Below are 19935 nucleotides of genomic sequence, written 5' to 3'. Positions count from 1 at the left end.
GCATTTGTTAATATATCTAGTTGTTATAGATCGTTATTAATTCTCCCTTCACAGTTGACTTGTCAAAGCTAATGATGATGAAATAATTTAGCTCTTACGAAAAATAAAACGCTCATCAGTAAACAGGAAACTGTTCATCATTTATGATGATATTGTCGAAAATAACGCCTTCGCATTTAATCAGTATGAGCATTGAGCCAGACAAAAGCCTTGAAAAGCTATTGTGTTCATTTTATCCGTGCACAAAAGTATTCGCCATAAAAATTACCGTAGCCGTTTAACGAGAGGCATTTATTGTTCCCATGAGAACTTTTATACAAATATTACCGAAAGGGTAAAAAATTGTGCATACACATTAAGCCTTGGCTATCTTTTAAAATTTGAACTATGATTCCAGTAATTTACTGCAAGACTCTCGAGAAATTGGATTTCAGCAAACTCGGGCGGTGCAGGGACTAAAAGGCTAATGGCCATTCACCTGCTTTGGCCTTCTGTAAGCAGTTCCCCCATCTATGTTGGGGTTCCTTTCAATTGTACTGTTGCAAACAATAAAAGAGTTGGTTTATTTAACGTGATAAACAACTCAATGTGATAAACAACTCAACGTTCTCAGAGACATATATAATAATTATGAATTAGTAAGATAGTGAATGGAAAAAATATCAAACTAGCCTGAATAGACTTTTGTCACTGCAAATGCATCTTACTTATTTATGTTCAGCAGGTGCAAGTTTTTACAACTTCTTTCAATGTTGTTTCATTAAAGGAACACGTTGCCTTGGATCGGTCGAGTTGGTATTTCAAAAGCGTTTGTAAACGTTTATTAAAAAATGCATATGATTAGAAAGATATTTTAAAAGTAGAATATAATGATCCATACAAGTATCACTCAAAAACATCTTTCTAACCATGCATTTTAAAACAAACCGTTACAAACGCATTTCAAAGACCAACTTAACCGATCCCAGGCAACGTGTTCCTTTTAAATAATCTCTTACGCTCATCTTGCAAATCGTTAGTATCATTGTTTTTAATAAGATCTTGACAAACTTTTCCAACACTTTTAAGCGGGCTTTTTAATTTCCCACGTTTGTGTTGGACATGATTGGATGCTCCAAACCATCTGCCGCAAACACAGAAACTACATTGTTTATGATCTCTATCTCTAAGAAAAGTTTTACATTTGGTAGCAGGCAGGGACCAAGGAGAGTAGGCCCTGTATTAAAGACAACTTGTAAAGAATGCTCATCGCACTCTACTTGCAATGGGAATCATACCTGTACAATAGGTAAAGTAGCCAAATCAAGAACTCTCAGTGGCAAAGCATTGGTTTCGGTTTGGTTGGATACCATTATGTTTAAATAAAAACTTTGTATTCATTACTCAAAGGGCATGGAAACAGTGCCAGATTTTTAACAAGCATGCATTGTTTTTGGAAAAATTACTATTGTATACTTAAGGCATGATCAGTCACAACAGGATACAATAAACACAGTGTTTCTACCCAGAAGACATGAAAACACCAATAACAACCGAAAGGGAACACTTTCACAAAAAGAGGCGCTATTCACAAAACATTGTTTTATGCAATGTCAAGAAATATGATTGGGGCTGGGCCGGGCAAATTGTAAAATTAAGGTCATCAACAGTTCCTGATCAATGTTGGGTAATCCACTAGTGCTAAGGAAAAGCTGCAAGATTGATAGAATTATAACTTTTTAATGTTAGAAATTCAATATGAAGAAAAAACAATTCAAAATGCATTTTTCTGTTTGAGGAAAAAAGTCTATTTTTGAGACATTACTGTTAACATCAGGATACACTTGCCAAGTTTTTCTTACCAAAAATAAAAAAGAAAAATTTTGGCCCTGATCAAAACCGAAAGGAAAATATTCTGAGACCCCTGAAAAAAATGAAATTTTGAGGGCAAAAAATATGGTAAAAATGTTGATTTTGCAAGTTCTAAAAACATACTCTAATGCACGTTCTAAAAATAGCACAAGGGTGAAATTTATAGCAATATTTTTTGTCTCAAGTAAAGCCAAGGATGATACTTTGTAGTGATGTAAAAGGTTTTATGAAATAATTTTGTTTTTTGGTGGGGTGGAGTTGTAAATATTAACTAAAAAAAACAGTTTTTCATTCCCCAATATCGGCCCAAAGTGGCCTAAACACACATGAACTTTTACCATGGCAACGTGTTATATTATGATTTGAAATGTAAATGTTGTTTATTTGGACCCCAAGTCCCTACCATCCTACCATCCACAAAAAAATGAAAAATATTCTTCTTTTTTTTACCTTGGACACGTATTTCGATATTATGTGAAAAGACCCTTTAGAAGGCATTTTTCATGTTTTGGGGAAAAAAGTCTAGTTTTGAGGCAGTACTGTCACAACAGGATACAATTGCCCAAGTTTTTGACACCAGATATTGAAAGACCCCTGTTGGCCCTAATCACAGCCGAAAGGGAAACTTTCTGAGACCCCTGGCAAGTTGACATTTTGGGGTCCAAAAATAGGGTAAAAATGTTGATTTTGCAAGTTCTAAAAACATACTGTAATGCATAATGCAAAAATAGCACAAGGGTGTTATTTAAAGCAATAAACAATTTTCTCAAGGAAGGCCAAGGATGATACTTTGTAGTGATATAAAAGGTTTTTTGAAATAATGTTGCATTTTGGTTGGGTGGAGTTGTAAATATGAGCTAAAAACCAGTTTTTCAGACCCCAAAATCGGCCTAAAATGGCCAAAAAACAAAATGAGCCGTAACCATGGCAACGGGCTATATATAGTATTGAAAATGCAATTTTGTTTACTTGCACCCCAAGGCCCTTCAACCCACAAAGTATAAAAAAAATTCATTTTTTGACCGTGAGCAAGTATGTCAACTATTTACCTGAACTGACTCTTAACTTTTTTTTCAACTGGCCAGCAGGACCAGTTGGCTTGATTTTTCACTGGTCCGCCAGGTTTTTGACTGGTCCGTTAATTTTTTATGCTATTTTTTTAAAACTAATAGTATTCTGTTGTATACCAACTGCTCGATTTTCGATCGTCGCTATTTCAAAATTCAACATGATTTGCAACGTCAACTTAACTGCACTGGAAGCCATACTTTATTTATGTGTACCAAGTTATTGTGTTCGTAAAGGATAATTAATTTGAGAGTATTTTTTCTTTAAAAATGTAATAACAATAGCGTTATTAAAATTAATTTAAAAACAGGTCAAATTATTTGTCAGAGCAAAATGATCTTTATTTAGGTAGTTTTTTTTTTAGTCCACGGTTTGTTGTAAGCACTCATCATAAAAGTATTCCTAAGTAAGAAGAACTTTTTTATGGAAGAAAAAAAAATAGTGTTTTTACTATAAAAACACCCCCAAAAAACACTTTAAAACCGACTGTTAAAAAAATCATTAACTTTTTATGTACTGCCTTCAAATCTACTGTGGGGGAGGGTTACGTGCGATCGCTCAAGTTATTTTATCATGTATAAACATTGCCTATTATTGTACCCTATTATTGTACCCTATCATTGGACCCTTTCGGTACAGAAAAAAAATAAAAGTTCACGGATTTACAAACAATTTACAGGGTTTACAGAAGGTAATGGTGAAAGACTTCTCTTGAAATATTAGTCCATGAAATGCTTTACTTTTTGAGAAAACGGTAAAACAATATAAATTCTCGTTAACGAGAATTACGGATTTGTTATAAACACATGTCATGACACGGCGAAACGCGCGAAAACAGGAGTGGGTTTTCCTGTTATTTTCTCCCGACTCCGATGTCCGATTGAGCCTAAATTTCCACAGGATTGTTATTTTATATATAAGTTGTGATACACGAAGTGTGGGACTTGGACAATACTGTTTACCGAAAGGGTCCAATGGCTTTAATAAGTATTCATAAACATAATACCGAAGTTCCCAAAATCTTCCCACTTTCGTCCAGAAAAACCCCCAACAAAAAGTAGACATCAAAAAAGTCCATGAAGAAGCATACGAGTTTGACGGTATTTTTTTCAATTATGTGTATGGAATGGTCAGTGCCGGCGTCTGTTTTGTGAACAAAATTTTCATTTAAAAAACGTTTTTAAAAGCAGCAAAAACAACTGCGCCTTTGTTTAACACATGATTGCATTCTAGAACCCAAGTCTTTCTTGAAATCAACCCGCAAAAAACCACAAACAACCGCGCATTATATGTGACCAATAAAACTAGGCAGTTTCAGTCAAATTTAATGCAGGTGATTTTTTCTCTGACAAGATGTAGTCTGTTAAGGTGTATTCTTAGAAGTAAAAATCAATTTAAAATTTTGAAATCGGATGTTTGGTTGCAGAGATATACCGTTTTTAATGAGCGTGGATCGTGAAAAAAACGTACCCGTGTTCAAGTTCAATTCTTATGTTTTTCTTCATATCGGCCACGGCCAAGTTTAATGCACAGCCTATGGCAATAGAGGGCGCACACTAGGCGAGCGCCCTCTATCTCTTACAAACTGTGCTTTGAGGCGCTAGTATGATTTTTTATGAACGGCAAAAAGTGATATTTTGTGAATCAAACTGAGGAGCGGCATCGTGGGGAAAATTGTTAACTATAAAAATTAAATATGTGTTAAGTTTTGCAGGTGTTTGTGTGAATATTCTTTATTAATTATGTCAACAAATAGCATTATTGAATTAACCAGAATGAAATAAAATTAAAGAGTTTATGACTGGTGTTTCCTTTAATTTAAGATCAGTTGATCCTTTGATTTAAAATTGTAGCATTAACACAGTAAAACATTAGAACAATCTTTAAAAAACTTGAGGATGAAGGCATTTGTATACATCGATTATTTTTGTTATATTTACAAAGACAATTTCTAAAAACCAATGGCTATAATTATACAATCAATTTTTTTGTTAAACTTTCGTTTCAATTAGTATAGGCCTTTAAAAGTATATAACAATACTAGTTTCTTTTGACTCAAGATGAGCAGTCTGTTATTATCAATTCAGAACGTAGAAATTATCAAAGAAACAAGATCGGGCAGCTTTCCAGCTTTCTATTATTAGAGCCCCGGCCTATCAAACTTATTGTAACACACGCCCTCTTGTGGTGGCACATCACGGAAACACGAAGATGTACGAGTACGACGTACATGTACAATCGTGCGTATTTAGGACAACTTTGCAAGAAATGGTCTAACAAAACCTTTCTGCGGGAGAAGAAAACATAATCAAATTACACCAAATTTTCACAAGTTAAACTTAAAAGTATGGGAATTAGCACTGACAAAGTCGCATTCAATTTTGATGATTGTCTCTGGAAGAAATCTTGATTCAAAAAATGGAAAACGCCGACAAAAATAGGTTTTTAAGGTAAAAGCTATGCGACTAGCTGTACGATGTGCGGAATTTTATCGGCTACACGATGATGTAATCGTTATCTCATTTTGTGTAAACATGTGCTCCCGCATCGCAAAAAACCGTCTTCGGGCTTCTTCGGCGCTTTCCGAAGATTTCCGAAATCCGTTGTCCACGGGGTTCAAAGTTGACGTCATGCACAAACGAATGGGCGCTGCACGCCAGGCCAAGCTTCTGTTTTTTGTCGTTGCTCTCTTTTTTTTACAATATCTCCGAAACTATTCATCCGATTTCGAATATTTTTGAAATGTAAGCACGGGGAGAGAATGCTCCTGCCTGCTGTCAAGTCTCATAGTTGTGAGTTGTACAAAATGTGAGTTATGATTTAATATATTTCGTTCTTTTTTTTCGGGGCTGTGTGTGTGTGTGTTTTGGTACACGTAAAATCAACTTGATGAAACTGCCTAATAAAACCATGGATAAACTAGATCGCCCACCAATCGTCCGCAAAAAAAAAAAAAGCCCCAAATAACAACAAAATTACCCAAAATCAGGACGGAAGAACTTTACTAAACACAATTAAATACTCCTTTTTGCTCATCCAGAGTATCCTAACTTGGTAATTTTTGTTGAATGAAGCCTCACCGTCTCGCTCGTTTTTCGTAAACACGCTAGACTCTTATTCCCACACGGAAATCTGCTCCGTTGACCGACCATGCTGCTGACAGAATGTGTTTTGCTTTGTGGTCTTCTGTCAAGGCGATTGAAGCTAATTTTGTAAGCTATTGCGTACTTTCACCAATAGAGGGCGTCTATTCCCACGCTATCGAATATTCTGAAACGCCCTCTAGCGTTCAGTCTTTCTTACACTTTCTGCCACACGTGAACTAATACGAAGACTATAAGCCTTTGCGTTGCATGATGGGATTTTGCGCTGTGTATGCGTGATCGTCGGAAGTTTGCCAGCGTTCAGCGGCACTTCGAGTAATTTTTATTATATATTATCCAAACCTTGAGTGAATGTTTTTACATTTTATTCGAGCCTGAAAATAGTTAAAAAATTGTCATAGTTCTGTAGTACCGCTGCCGATATTTTTGACTGGTCAGCCGGACCAGTTGGCAAGGTGTTTCAGCTGGTCCGCCGCGATTTCTACTGGCATTTGGCCAACGGACCTGCGTTAAGGTCGAACCCTGCAATGTATGTCCAGCGATATGAGTAGACGAAGTAACATGTTGTTGAAGGTTGGAAGTATCTACCAAGTCACGAAAAATAACAGTTTCACGGTTGTTGGGAACATCCATATGAAAATTAAAGTCACCGGACAATAGAATCTTAATTTTTTTTGCAAGTAACCGGAATACTAAGGTCAAGTTAAATTCTCACTTTTTTGTTTGTTATATAGTTAAATTGATTTTAACACTTGTATACAGGTGTATGTTGTTTTAATTAGTAATAACAGATGTAACTTTCATGGTCATAAACTACCTTAACTAAAATTATGGACACACAAAATCTCCCCAAGTAAAACTCCTTAAGGTTGGGACCATAATGGGACCACTAATTTATATTAATAATATTTAAATTTTATATTGGGCCCCTTTGGGGCCAATCAATATTTTAAATGTTTTAAATTTCTATTTTGAGCTTGAGGTCTGCGGTCGCTACCTCCATGGAAAATCGCACTCGCATTTTTGACATGTTTATCGTGAATCATTTTGAATGGCCCCTTACATACAAAATGATCAAAAGCGCAGAACACATGTTGAAGGAACAAGTTGCCTTGGATCGGTCGAGTTGGTCTATAAAAAAGCGTTTGTAACTGTTTGTTATAAAATGCACATGGTAGAAAATATGTATTAAAAGTAGAATATAATGATCCTCACAAATTTGCCTCGAAATTGCGTGGTTTCCTTTTACTTTGCGAACTAACACGGTCGTCCATTTATGGGAGTCAAAATTTTGATTTTACTCCCATAAATGGCCGACCGTGTTAGTCGACGAGGTAAAAAGAAAACCATGCAATTTCGAAGCATATTTGTTTGGATCATTGTATTCTACTTTTACAACATCTTTCTACCCATATGCATCTTACATGTATAACAAGCGGTTACAAATGCTTTTAAAGACCAACTCGACCGATCAAAGGCAACGTGTTCCTTAAAAAAGCACAGAGTGGAAGAAAAAGCAGAGATAAAAGACTGGTCACCAGGCCAGTGCCCAAACAAAAGTATGGGAATACGCCCTGTCTGTCCCACCAACAGAGAGCTACATGTTATAGTTACTTATTACAAAGGCCTTTCCCTGCTGGCATCGGTAATGTTTTGACCTTTTCAGGAGATAGACGCCTCTAACCCTATCTGTGCTAATATTAGGTGACGACCATAGAAGAAAGACACACTTAAAATCCTGTAAAGTACTTTGGAGAAAGACCTTGAAGGGCTTTGAATGTCAACAGCAGGATTTTAAAATTAGTCCTGTATGAAGACTAGTCTTCTCACAAACCTCCATCCCAACCAATCAAAAGTCCTGCGGCGATGGACTAGTGGCAACGGGGACAGGTGAAGTGATCCCTGGAAGTCCCTAGCCACGACTCTGCCTGTAGGAGGCATTCGTTAGATGGTCCCCCTGCACTTGGATTGAAACGAGTGCACTTCTGCAGCTGCGAGCGTGTCTGAGCAGCTCTCATCTAGGATCCCCTCTGCTCACCCCATACGGGGAAAGGGCTAGAAAAGGTGCCACCAAATTAGGCTGTTTCGCATTATCCTGGCTGGAACATCACGTGTCGAAAACAAAAAATGAATTTTGCTACATGTATTGTTAGAACCTTAATGGACAATTCGGACCGACCTGAACAGAGATGCTATTGTTGCGAGCTTGCATGATACAATATCGACATCGCTGCCCTCATTGAAACAAGACGGGCGGAAGAGGAACAACTGAATGTGTAAGGCAGTGGATAGACCTTTTTCTGTAAAGGAAAATCTGTTAATGACTTGTGTTTACATGGAGTTGGTTTTGCAATTAGAAATCAACCCCTAAAGCAAATGTATGAGCTTCCTAATCGGTATCAGTGAATGTCTGATGACTCTCCTTCTTAAATTGACCAACCAATAGTATGTAACAGTTATTAGTGCATATGCACCAACCCTGGATTCTGATGGGGAAGCTAAAGAACAGCTCTATGCTGCCCTTGATAACGTCCTTACTTCAAGATTGTCCTCCTTGGTGACTTAAACGCAAGGGTAGTTAAAGACTCAGACCTCTGGAATGGCATCATTGGTAAAGAAGGTGTAGGGAAAACCAACTCCAACACTCTCCTTCTTCTTTAGCAAGTGTGCTGAGCATAAACTAGTCATTACCAATACCATATTCAGACAGAGCGTTAAGTATAAGATAACCTGGAGACACCCCCGCTCAAAACATTGGCACCTCCTGGACTATGTTATTGTTCGGCGTCGAGATCTAAATGATGTTCGCATCACACGTATCATGAGAGGTGCTGATGACTGCTGGACTGAACATCGTCTAGTGAGATCTACATATATATTGTCAGTTAGCTCCGCAAGGAAACAATGTTTGCAAGCCAAATGTCTTTGGAGGAAATACAATACTCAGAGTCTTCAAGATCCTCAGCAGCGGATTATTCTCACACAAAGTATCACTGACAGACTTACTGACCTACCAATCAACATTCATAAATACCTAAGACAGTCTATCCATTCTGATTGGTCGAGAGGGCATCACATGTTTTTTTATAACAGATAATATAACACCAGTAAAAAGAGCTTGCACCTGTGCTTATAAGACGGTTTCTTCCTTCCTATTGGTTAAGAGCAACGGCTGGAACAGTTGTGCACATCACGCGATACACGCGACGCACACAGCAATCTCCTTTTAAGGAGTTGTTTACCTGAGGGCCTTACCATTTCATAGCTGGACGAGTGTTGTGTTGTAAGAACTCATTGAACAATTATAATTTTTGCATTTATTTTACTTTTGGATCAAAAAGTGTTGATGTTTTTTGACTGAAAAGGTATTTATGAATGGCAATCAAAGTGTGTTGAATCGGTTTTCAACTAGTGATTTAAACCCACTGAGGCATGGTTCTTAATAATTTACCTAGACTTCAACTCGGTACAGTTAGCAAGAACCAGCAGGCCTAGAAGTTTGCGTGACTCCGCGAGAATCTTGGATTCTCGCTGAAGAATCTCGCGAGAATCCAAGATTCTCCCAAATTTCGGGGAAAGGATTCTTGCATATTTTTGGGGAGAGTTTCTGTTATATTGCATATGTTTTTACATGAATATTTGCTAAATAAAGTGTCGTGAAAATAAATCAATTAGGAGAAGCCATACCAGGGGTTTCCCTTAACTTTTTGTTTCAATCGCCCACCAAGAGCCCGCATGAATTGAATACACAAAATTTTGAAACGTAAAAAAAAAAAAAAATAAAAAATCACGTAACGTAAAGTCCTTAGAATTGCGTTTTTGGACGATTTTATTAAGAGATAATGCATGCCCTAAATTATCCGTTTTCCATCAAACATCATTTAATGAAGTCGTGGTTTGAGGATCAGTTGTTTTTAACATGTCTTGAACTCCGTTTGCAACGAAATCTTTGAGAATCAACGATTGGTCATTGAGAAATAATTCAATGAACTTTGCCCCGCAACGCCCTCTGTTGGCAAAAGTTGTTCATGTTATTAGAATTTCTCCAAGGCTGTGCATTGTGCACAATCTGCAGGCGTAATGCACAGCGTGCAGCAATTCTTTACTCCGTTCGTGAACTTGTACTGCATTGACTTCTAGTCAAGAAGATCATGAATATGAAATAAAACTGCCGTCAACGGCCAATCACAGCGTGCGGAATGTTGGTTAGAATGGACTTTGGTCGATCGTGTGTGTAGTGGGATACTCGGCACCATGTGGTTTGTGCATCGTGTTTTTTTCACGTGTATCAAAGCAGATTGATTCAGTGAGCTTACTATCAAGGGAGACTATTGGTCCAAAACGGGATCTTTTGCGCTATCAACCAATCCGCGGACAGGATACAACAAAATGTAGTGGGGTTCGTTTTTGCGGCTGGAACCAATAATTGTTTCGGTCCTTGGCTAGTGTTTACCGACGACTTATCATGTATTACAAGCAGGGTGCGTGGTGTGTGACAAACGATGACGGCCGTTTAGGGTTAAGGATCTGACGACGACTCGACTCGTTTGACGTGAGTGGTTTAAAAAACTAACTTTGTGTCGGATAAACGGAATTGAAAAAATAAAAATAGTGGGTCTAAGTACGAATATATTCCGGTTGACCCAAATATAAAGCTGAGAAAGTAATTTTCCCCTTCTAAATGCTGGCAATTTCACGCGAATCCACTCCGATTCGCGGCGTCCTCGCCGGGCGCGAATCGATTCGCGGATTCGCGTCAGATTTCTAGGCCTGACCAGGCCTCGGCGGGTTTAAACCACTAGTTGAAAACCTCTTCACCACTAATTGATTCCCTTTAGTATTGCAAAAACGCGTACAAGTGCGCGAACGGGGGATAATGATTGGGACAGGAACTAAATTAATTCGACTGACAAAAAATAAAAAACGTGAAAAACAGGACGAAAAAATAATAATCAGGTCAGAAAAAAATTAATGGGGCCGGGGAAATAACACAGGAAAGGAAAACAGAAAAGGACCTAATAAATGATACGGGACAGGAAAAAAATAAACTGAACAAGGAAAAAATAAACAAAACGGAGTACAAACAATGACAGGGTAATTGGTATTGTGACGTCGTTCTTTGTTAGCAATTAAGATTGATACAAAGTTAAGATCAGTCTTATAGTGCTTTGTGAAATCGAAACAGCGCGAAACTCTAGCGGGACCCGTGCGTAGCGCAGTGATCCAGACACGTCAAGTGACAATGAGTACATGTTCGAGTCAAAGAAAAACACAAAATTCCATGATTCAAATACACTTTTGGACATTCAAAGCGCTACATTATTGAATAAAAATGTTTTTTAGATATGAAATTATTGTCGAGGCATAAAGAAAGATAAAACAGCAAAAAGTAAAACAGCAAAAAGCTTCCGATTGAATGCTGTTTGAGTTTCGCGCAGTTTGATTATAGGTCTAGCTTCCAGCCACATAACCCACTAGCCATATGGCTTGTAGTCCAGACTAAGGAGGTCAAGCTCTCCCAAACAGACTTCTTGATTTGAGACAAAAAGTGCCCCTTTTTTCCAGTACACCAATCACAAAACATGTCACATGGATGGAAAGCTTATTTTATCTAGTTTCCTAAACCGTGCGACTTCTGGTGGTGCCAGCTTGCTAGCGAGTTTGCCATTCAATTTAGTGGGACAACCCCCACAAAACACAACAAAATGTGGTATGACCTCAATTGAAAACTGATTATTATGGTCAAAATGCACCCTTTTCAATCAAAATGTGCCTGTCTTTGCTGGGTCATATATATAAAAATGTACTGTTTCGAAAGAGGAATATGAAAGTGTTGTCACATCAACTGTTTTCCCTAAAAACAATTATTGAATCTGTGTACGAATAAAACAATTTAGTGAGTTAATATAATAACAATCTGTCTCTTCATTTCTATTTTTATCCAAGTATAGACCACACATAGTGTTTTAGCTTGTATTTTGAAAGTGGGAGTGTAAATTTAAAAATAGGAAGTTGAACTTGTTTGTTCTTTATTTAGGATGAGACTATGTCTGGACCATCAACATCAATACTTTATTCATCAACAACCATTTTTATGGATTTGTGATTTGAGGAACAGTTTTATAGAACTTCTTTTGCAATCAAATCTTCGTGGTCAACTTTCGGTTAACGACGTACACTGAAAAAAAAAAGAACTTTGCCCCACATCCCCCTCTATTGGCCAAAGTTGTCGATGCTTGAATAGCTATAATCCAAGGCTGGTAAAGTATATAAACTGCTGTCATGTGCCACATTGTGCAGCAATTCTTCACCCGGCTTGTGAATGTGTACCAAGTTGGAGTCTAGCCAAGCTTTCATATGATAATGGTTATTTTCAACAGGCCAATTACAGAGTCCAGAATGTTGGTTTGGTTGGACTTTGGACCAAGAGTTTTGTGCATGGAGGACATTTGAGAATCCTGATTTAAGTTATTGTGGCTGCGCGACCTCTTTAGGCCTGTAAAGTTTACATCACGATTGCGGTAAGTTGACAGGGAGGTCAGTGTACCATTCTACAAAAAAGTTATCTCAAATTGGCTCATGGGTACAATTCTACACCCTAATGCATTCCTTTGTCTATAAAAAAAGTGGTTAACATACCCTTGTCGTGAAACTGTTTTACCACTTTTGTCATATCCCTGACAGTCATGGTCTGTTGTGTGCCGATGACGAATACAGTAGTTTTGATGACAGGAAGAGCACATCACAGGAACAAGCTGTGCACAAAAGGTGATAACAGGTTAGATTTTTTTGCTGCTCACTTAAAGCCATCATACACTTTCGGAACAGAAAAAAAAAAAAAAAGTTCACAGATTTACAAATAACTTAGAGGGCTTACAGAAGGTAACAGTGAAAGACTTCTCTTGAAATATTATTCCATGAAATGCTTTACTTTTTGAGAAAACGTTAAAACAATTAGCAATTCTCGATAACGAGAATTACTGTAAACACATGTCATGACACGGCGAAACGTGCGGAAATAAGGGTGGGTTTTCCTGTTATTTTCTCCCGACTCCGATGACCGATTGAGCCTAAATTTTTACAGGTTTGTTGATTTATATACAAGTTGTGATACACGAAGTGTGGGCCTTTGGACAATACTGTTTACCGAAAGTGTCCAATGGCTTTAATGGCACTGGACACCTTTGGTAATTGTAAAAGACAAGTATTCTCACTTAATGTATGCCAACATAATGTAATGCATAAAATAACAAATCTGTGAAAATTTCGACTCAATTGGTCATGAAAATTGCAAAGAATAATGAAAGAAAAGAACAAGGGGAAATGCTATGAAATAAAATGGCGTATTGTTCAAAAATTTTTACCATACTTAAAGGTAAACAAAAGATGCATTTGTGCGTCGCATAATCATAGTACATAGGCCAGATCTTGGGTGCTAAACAAAAGAAGCGAAATCGTCTCCAAGTGTTGGCATTGAGACAGATGTGTGCTTGCTTCAGTGACTTGAACGCGTACTATAGCACACATAACGCAGATTGATTAGAAATACGTTAAGATGCTACTTGTATTCTATTTGTGCGGCGAACTGCTGCCGGCTGTGATTGTAAACTGATAACAGTGGACTGAAATCTTAATGAAACCATGATGAAACATACCATTCTTGTTCTCCCAAATTATATATTGGAATACATTATAGGCCTATCATAGCGTCATACGTTATCGACCCTCATATGTTTTCGAACCCTCATATGTTTTCGATTCCCGTTTGCCGCGAGATTGTGCAAGCTGCACTGGTGACAGAAGCTATGCAGTTTACTCCAGTCTGTATTTTCATCAGGCTTAATCATGCTGAGAATAAAGTTTCCCGTCGTTGGTTATGCTCAAACCTATTTATAAAATGATTGATTTTTGGTACAAATCACTAGTGCATTATTATGCCAACATTCAAATGAGTCAAAGAAACATCATCCAACCTCGAATGTTCAAAAAAAAAAAAAAAAAAACACTAGATGGATCACATGAGGTGGTTACTATTTGTCATTCTATGGTGTACCAATATGGGGAAAAAATTAAAATATTTTAGGTGAAAATGATCCAAATTATTTCCTTTGATTATCTGCATACTTTTAAAAAGTGTAATAAATATTAAGTCTACATTAAAGAGAAAATATCATAGATTGGTTTCTTTTCTCCTGGAACCAAACATTACTGGTCTGAAATGGGGGAAAATGGATTGTTATGAAGTGTGTGTGCTTCAAAAGGGGGGTAGGTTGTTTTACTTTCATGCCTTATGATATCTCTGGATTCTAATATAGTAGCCTTTAGGACAAAAATGTAATTAAATTTCTTAAAGGGATGCTGCAGTGAATTCAAATAAAACAGTTAATTTTGCTGTCATTTATTTCTGATATATGTATTGAACATAAATAAAATGTGTTTGTTTATTCCCGACATGTCTGACTTGCGTAATTAGCGAATAAGTCATGCCCCCCCCCCTTTGTGGATTGTTATCGCCCCCTACCATCGACGTCACGTCAGGAATTCAAACATATTTTCGGCAAAAAGAGTCTGGTACCTAACTACACGCGCCTAGGTACCAGGCCACACAGTGCACACGTATCTATATGCACACAGCCAGGGGGCCCGACAGCTCGGGTTACCGACATGACGTCACGTTTATGCAAATGAAGGCTCCCTTTTAGGGGCGGGGTGGGTTCCCATATTCTCTTGAAAACCATTTTTAGAATACTTGCGCATTTAATAAAAAAAAAATCGTTTAATCGTTTAAATGAATACAAAAAAACACTGCAGCCACCCTTTAAGTAGTAATTGAATAATATTTTTGATTTATTTTGCACGCCATACTAGCTTCTAAATATTCAATAAAATTCCAACCAATGAAAGGTGTGAAAACATATGACGTTGCTCCAGAGTCGTGCCTGCATCAGCACTGTTAATGGCGGACTGTCTCTCGCAACGTACGTGTAAAACCAAAACTTTAAAATGTCAACACACAATGAAGTGCAAGTGTTATTGTTAAAAAATTTAAAAGATGATTTGACAAAAAACCATTCATTTTTTGATTGTGAACAATTTTCCTGTTATCCTACTGAAAACACATGACATCAGGATACATTTAGGCCCCTCTGTAAATGTTTGGCATTCTTCCAACGCACGTGTAGTAGTACTGAAATATTCCGGACGGCGACTACAGAAATACGTGCATTTGTTTTTTAGTTTCCGTTTGTGTGTCTGGTTCTCTCCCCTACAATGTACTGGGCAGTATGGCTCTCCAGACCTATGGTGTGCAGTACATGATTGTTTGAACAATGTGAGCGACAGCAATTTCGGGGTTTATGTAAACTAAAATGATATCTCCTACAATTGCAGTTGTGTTTAAAAGACTAACTACAAGTTGTTTAATGTTATTTTTCTGCATGGAAGTTGGCAAAATGCAAGAACCACCATCTCACTTGTAGATCATGTGGCGGGATACCAACTTCAACACGAAGTCCTTGGGGTGTCGACTTTCTCAAAAATAATCCTGTTTTTTCTCATTCCCTTAATATTTTCCCTTCCCTTTATATTTCCCCGGAAGATTTATTCCCTTCCCGTTTTTTTTTTTTCATTCCCTTAATGTTTCCCCATCAATGGCTTATTTCCCCGTCCCAGGCTTATTTCCTCTTCCCGTTTTTTCATTCTCTAAATATTTCCCCGTCCCTTAATATTTCACCGTCCATGTTTATTTCCCCATCCCAGGTTGATTTCCTCTTCCCGTTTTTTCATTCCCTTAATATTTGCCCGTCCCTTAATATTTCACCGTCCGTGTTTATTTCCACGTCCCAGGTTTATTTCCTCTAACCGTTTTTTCATTCCCTAAATATTTCCCCGTCCCTTAATATTTCACCATCCATGTTTATTTCCCTGTCCCAGGTTTATTTCCTCTTTCCGTTTTTTCATTCCCTTAATATTTCCCTGTCCCTTAATATTTCCCCGTCCCTTAATATTCCCCGTCCCAGGTTTATTTCCTCTTTCCGTTTTTCATTCCCTTAATATTTCCCCGTCCCTGAATAATTCCCAGTCCATGTTTATTTCCCCGTCCCAGATTTATTTCCTCTTTCTGTTTTTTTCATTCCCCATAGTATTTCCCCATCCCTTAATATTCCCCTGTCTATGTTCATTTCCCCGTCCCAGGTTTATTTAATTACTCTTCCTGTTTTTCCCGTCCATAAATATTTCCCTGTCCCAGGTTTATTACTTCTTCCTGTTTTTTTTTCATTCCCTTAATATTTCTTCGTCCATGTTTATTTCCTCTTCTCGTTTTTTCATTCCCTTAATTATTTCCCTGTCCCTTAATATTTCCCATCTGTGTTTATTTCCCTGTCCCAAGTTTATTTCTTCTTCCCTTTTTGTGTCAGTCGATTAATATTTTCCTGTCCCTTAATATTTCCCCGTCCCATGTTTTATTTGTTCTCAGTTGATTAATATCCCCACGCCCATGCCCCCCCCCCCCCCACCCAAGGGTTATTTCCCCTTCCCAGTTTTTGTTTTTCCATCCCGGGTTGTTTCTATTTATCTACCCAAAATACACCAGATTGCCCCAATGCCAACAACTCCTGGCATCAAAGGTAAAAAATCACAAAATCCCCTTAGATGTGCCGCAATTGTAACTATACTAGGGTTCTTACAAAAAATGTTACATTTGTTGTAACTTGATACAAAGTATAACAACACTTCGACATTTTTTGCTTTGTAGCCGACATTTTTGCCAACATTTTTTGCTTTGGACTGCCCACATTGATCACACTTATTACTGAGAAATAAAAATGGGACGGGAAAATAAAAAGGGATGGTGAAATATTAGAGGATAAAAAAACGGGTAGTAGGAAATAAACCTGGGACGGGGAAGGGACGGGGAAACCTGGAAAGAGAAAATAAACCTTGGATGGGGAAATAAACCTGGGACGGGAAATAAACCTAGGACGGGAATAAATCTGGGACGGGGAAATAAACTTAGGACTGGAATCAACCTGGGACGGGGAAATAAACCTGGGACGGGGAAATAAACCTAGGGCGGGGAAATAAACCTAGGGCGGGGAAATAAACCTTGGGCGGGGAAATAAACCTGGGACAGGGAAATGCTTAGGGAGAAAAGACAGGAAGGGGAAATAAACCTGGGACGGGAATAAACCTGAGACGGGGAAATATTAAGGGACAGAGACAAAAAACGGGGGCAAACCCAGGACGGCGAAATAATTATAACGGGACCGAGACGGAAGTGGAATAAAACCGGGGACGGGGAAATAAACTACGGGGAAATGCTAATGGATAAAAAAAAAACAGCAAGGGGAAATAAACTTAGGACGGGGAACAAACCTAGGATGGGGAAATAAACCTACACAATTAGGACGGGAATAAACCTGGGACGGGAAAATAAACCTGAGACGGGGAATAAACCTGGGACGAGGGATAAACCTGGGACGGGAAACAGAGAAAAAAACGGGGAAACAACCCATGACAGCGAAATACTTACAACGGGACCAAGAAAACAATCGGGAAGTGGAAATAAACCTGGGATGGGAAAATATATTAAGGGCCCGCCGATAAAATACTTTTGACGCTGTCCCTAAGACTTTACACACAATAGCGCCCTCCACCATCCTACCCACAATGCCCCATGACATGCTTGCCACGAAGTTGTCCTCTTTTCTAAGAGCCCTACTAAATGTAAGCACCCAAGAACCGAGTATGTGGGGAAGGAGGGAGGGATACTCTACCGGTAAGTACTCGTTCGTAGACCCCATCCACACTTCTGTGGGGGGAGTCTACTTCACTGTACTTACTGGTAGAGTCGGTTTACTAATTTGCATAGACTTGCACCGAGGAAAGGCGGTGGTATACGCGGTGCTACAGCATGTCTTCAGGGGGCAAAGGACCCAGGCGCGCTCCAAAGTTCAGAGAACGCCTTGCCGACCCTAGGCCCGATTATGGTCCAAGACCGAATGAATGGAGGTTTCGTCTCCATGGGTGAACAAAACTTAAGTGTTGTTAGCACTCTATTATATGGGAAAATCACCTATAAGCATGATCCCTGACGAGGTGGAGCTTGTTCTGGCTTCACAGCTTGGCTGGCCGCCTGCAACACAGCTTGACCTGCTCTTCCATCCACCTGCAGAACGTCCTTCAGGTAGCAGTCGGAGAACATGGAAGGGTTCTTCCAGGAAGTCGCCCTTGTGATATCCTTCATGGGGGACACCTTTAAAGAAAGTCCATGAGGAATACACCCTCACATCTCAAGGGCATGAACTGGACCATCGGCCGCAGGCCACCTGCCCGCCACCGAACGAAAAGCCAAGCCTGAGATCGTATCGCGAGACGCCGGTCGGAATAGTGGAACCGTCGACACAAACAGTTGTTCTTGGCCAGTTCTGATTGACTTTGTGCAGTCGTCGTACCATGACCGCCAAAAAAGGTTTTAAGGTAGGGGACAAAGATGTCTGGGGGTTCTAAAGAATTAGACCGAATCTTAGCCAAGAACCCGGCAGAAAAAAGGTATTAGGCCGACTCTTCCGGGTTCCCCCCGGATGTGTCCAGCCAACACTAAAAGGTAGTGGAATTCGCTACGTCGGCAAGAAAAAGCAACTACCACCAAAGGGCCTCCTTGAAAGACAAGTGCAACAATGTGCAAGTGCAACAATGTGGCCCCACTTAGCGATTCGAATGGGGGTTTGGTTAGAACTGACAATAGTGTGGAGTGTGGAGTGACGACCACGCCTGGCTATGAGTGCTCCAACGTACTTTAGATATGTCTACCTCTACTAAGAGAGCTATCCAGGCCACTATCGCATTTCTACTACTCACGACAGCGACGCAGGATGTATGTGGACTTTTTGTGGACCTGGAGAGGAACATACATTATACAACAAATCAAACTTGCGAAACAACCAGTGCTCAATCTTACTGCAATGGCTACTGAACCCACGCTATCCACGTCATCTCGTCCGTGCTTGATCACATTAGCAACATGGAATGTACGTGGACTCAAAGAGAAATATAAACAAACCGAACTAGTAAATGATACTGAATCCTACAAACAAGACGTGGTGTGTCTACAAGAAACTAAAATCAAGAAATACAGTGAAGAGACACATGGCTACAAGTTAATATTACTTGAACAGAAGACCGCTACCTATTGAGGCATGGGTTTCGTTATAGCAAAACGTTTAACTGACTACATGTACATCACACAATGGCATTACATTTAAAGCGATCGGGTGGCTTTCATTGAGCTACAAATTCCGCAAAGAAACGGTGCAGAACTTAAGTTCAGGATCATTAACGCTTACGGACTCACAACTCATTGAGTGAATGAAGACCTTACACGCCTTGATTAGTTCTACAGTAACTTAGCAACCGCCGCTACTGTTCTGGCTCGCGTTCAACTTTTCATCTGTGCAGACTTTCACTCAAAGTTGGGCAGATCTTGCGACTACGCCCATGATGCTAATGTGCCACCTCCAATTGGCTCATTCAGGATGGGCACTATGAACACAAATGGGGAACGGTTAATGGAATTCATCACAACTAATGGACTCTTTGCCTGCAACATAGCTTTCCAACACCCATGTAAACACCGTACCACATGGAGTTGTAGAATACGGGACAACCAGTCTCCTGGAAAAACAAGACCCATTTATGCCCAGATTGACTACATTCTCTGTAGACAAAGCTCCAAATGTCTTTTAGAAGACTCACGATCATACAGCGGAGCCACTTTGTTCTCGGATCATCGCTTAGTAGTTGCACATCTCAACCTAAAGAACATGCATCTAACAAGTAAACAAAGTGCCAAAAAACACCGGCCCTTCGATGTCCAAAAGTTGTTAAGTAGCAAAACAACTCAAGACCGATA

The 19935-nt window shown here is 39.0% G+C and overlaps 1 protein-coding gene across 1 annotated transcript in view; it reads right to left on the bottom strand.

Annotated features, from left to right (window-relative positions):
* LOC139936032 (AN1-type zinc finger protein 2A-like) overlaps positions 1-19935 on the bottom strand; it is a 91104-nt gene that overhangs the window by 48655 nt on the left and 22514 nt on the right. The window contains exon 5 of the mRNA XM_071930742.1: positions 12663-12778. Coding sequence (XP_071786843.1) covers positions 12663-12778 — 116 coding nt within the window. The remainder of the gene's footprint in view (positions 1-12662; positions 12779-19935) is intronic.

Source organism: Asterias amurensis, chromosome 4, assembly GCF_032118995.1.
Source record: "Asterias amurensis chromosome 4, ASM3211899v1".
NCBI lineage: Eukaryota > Metazoa > Echinodermata > Asteroidea > Forcipulatida > Asteriidae > Asterias > Asterias amurensis.
The sequence above is the reverse complement of the archived record's forward strand: the minus strand, read 5'-3'. Positions and strand labels throughout refer to the sequence as shown.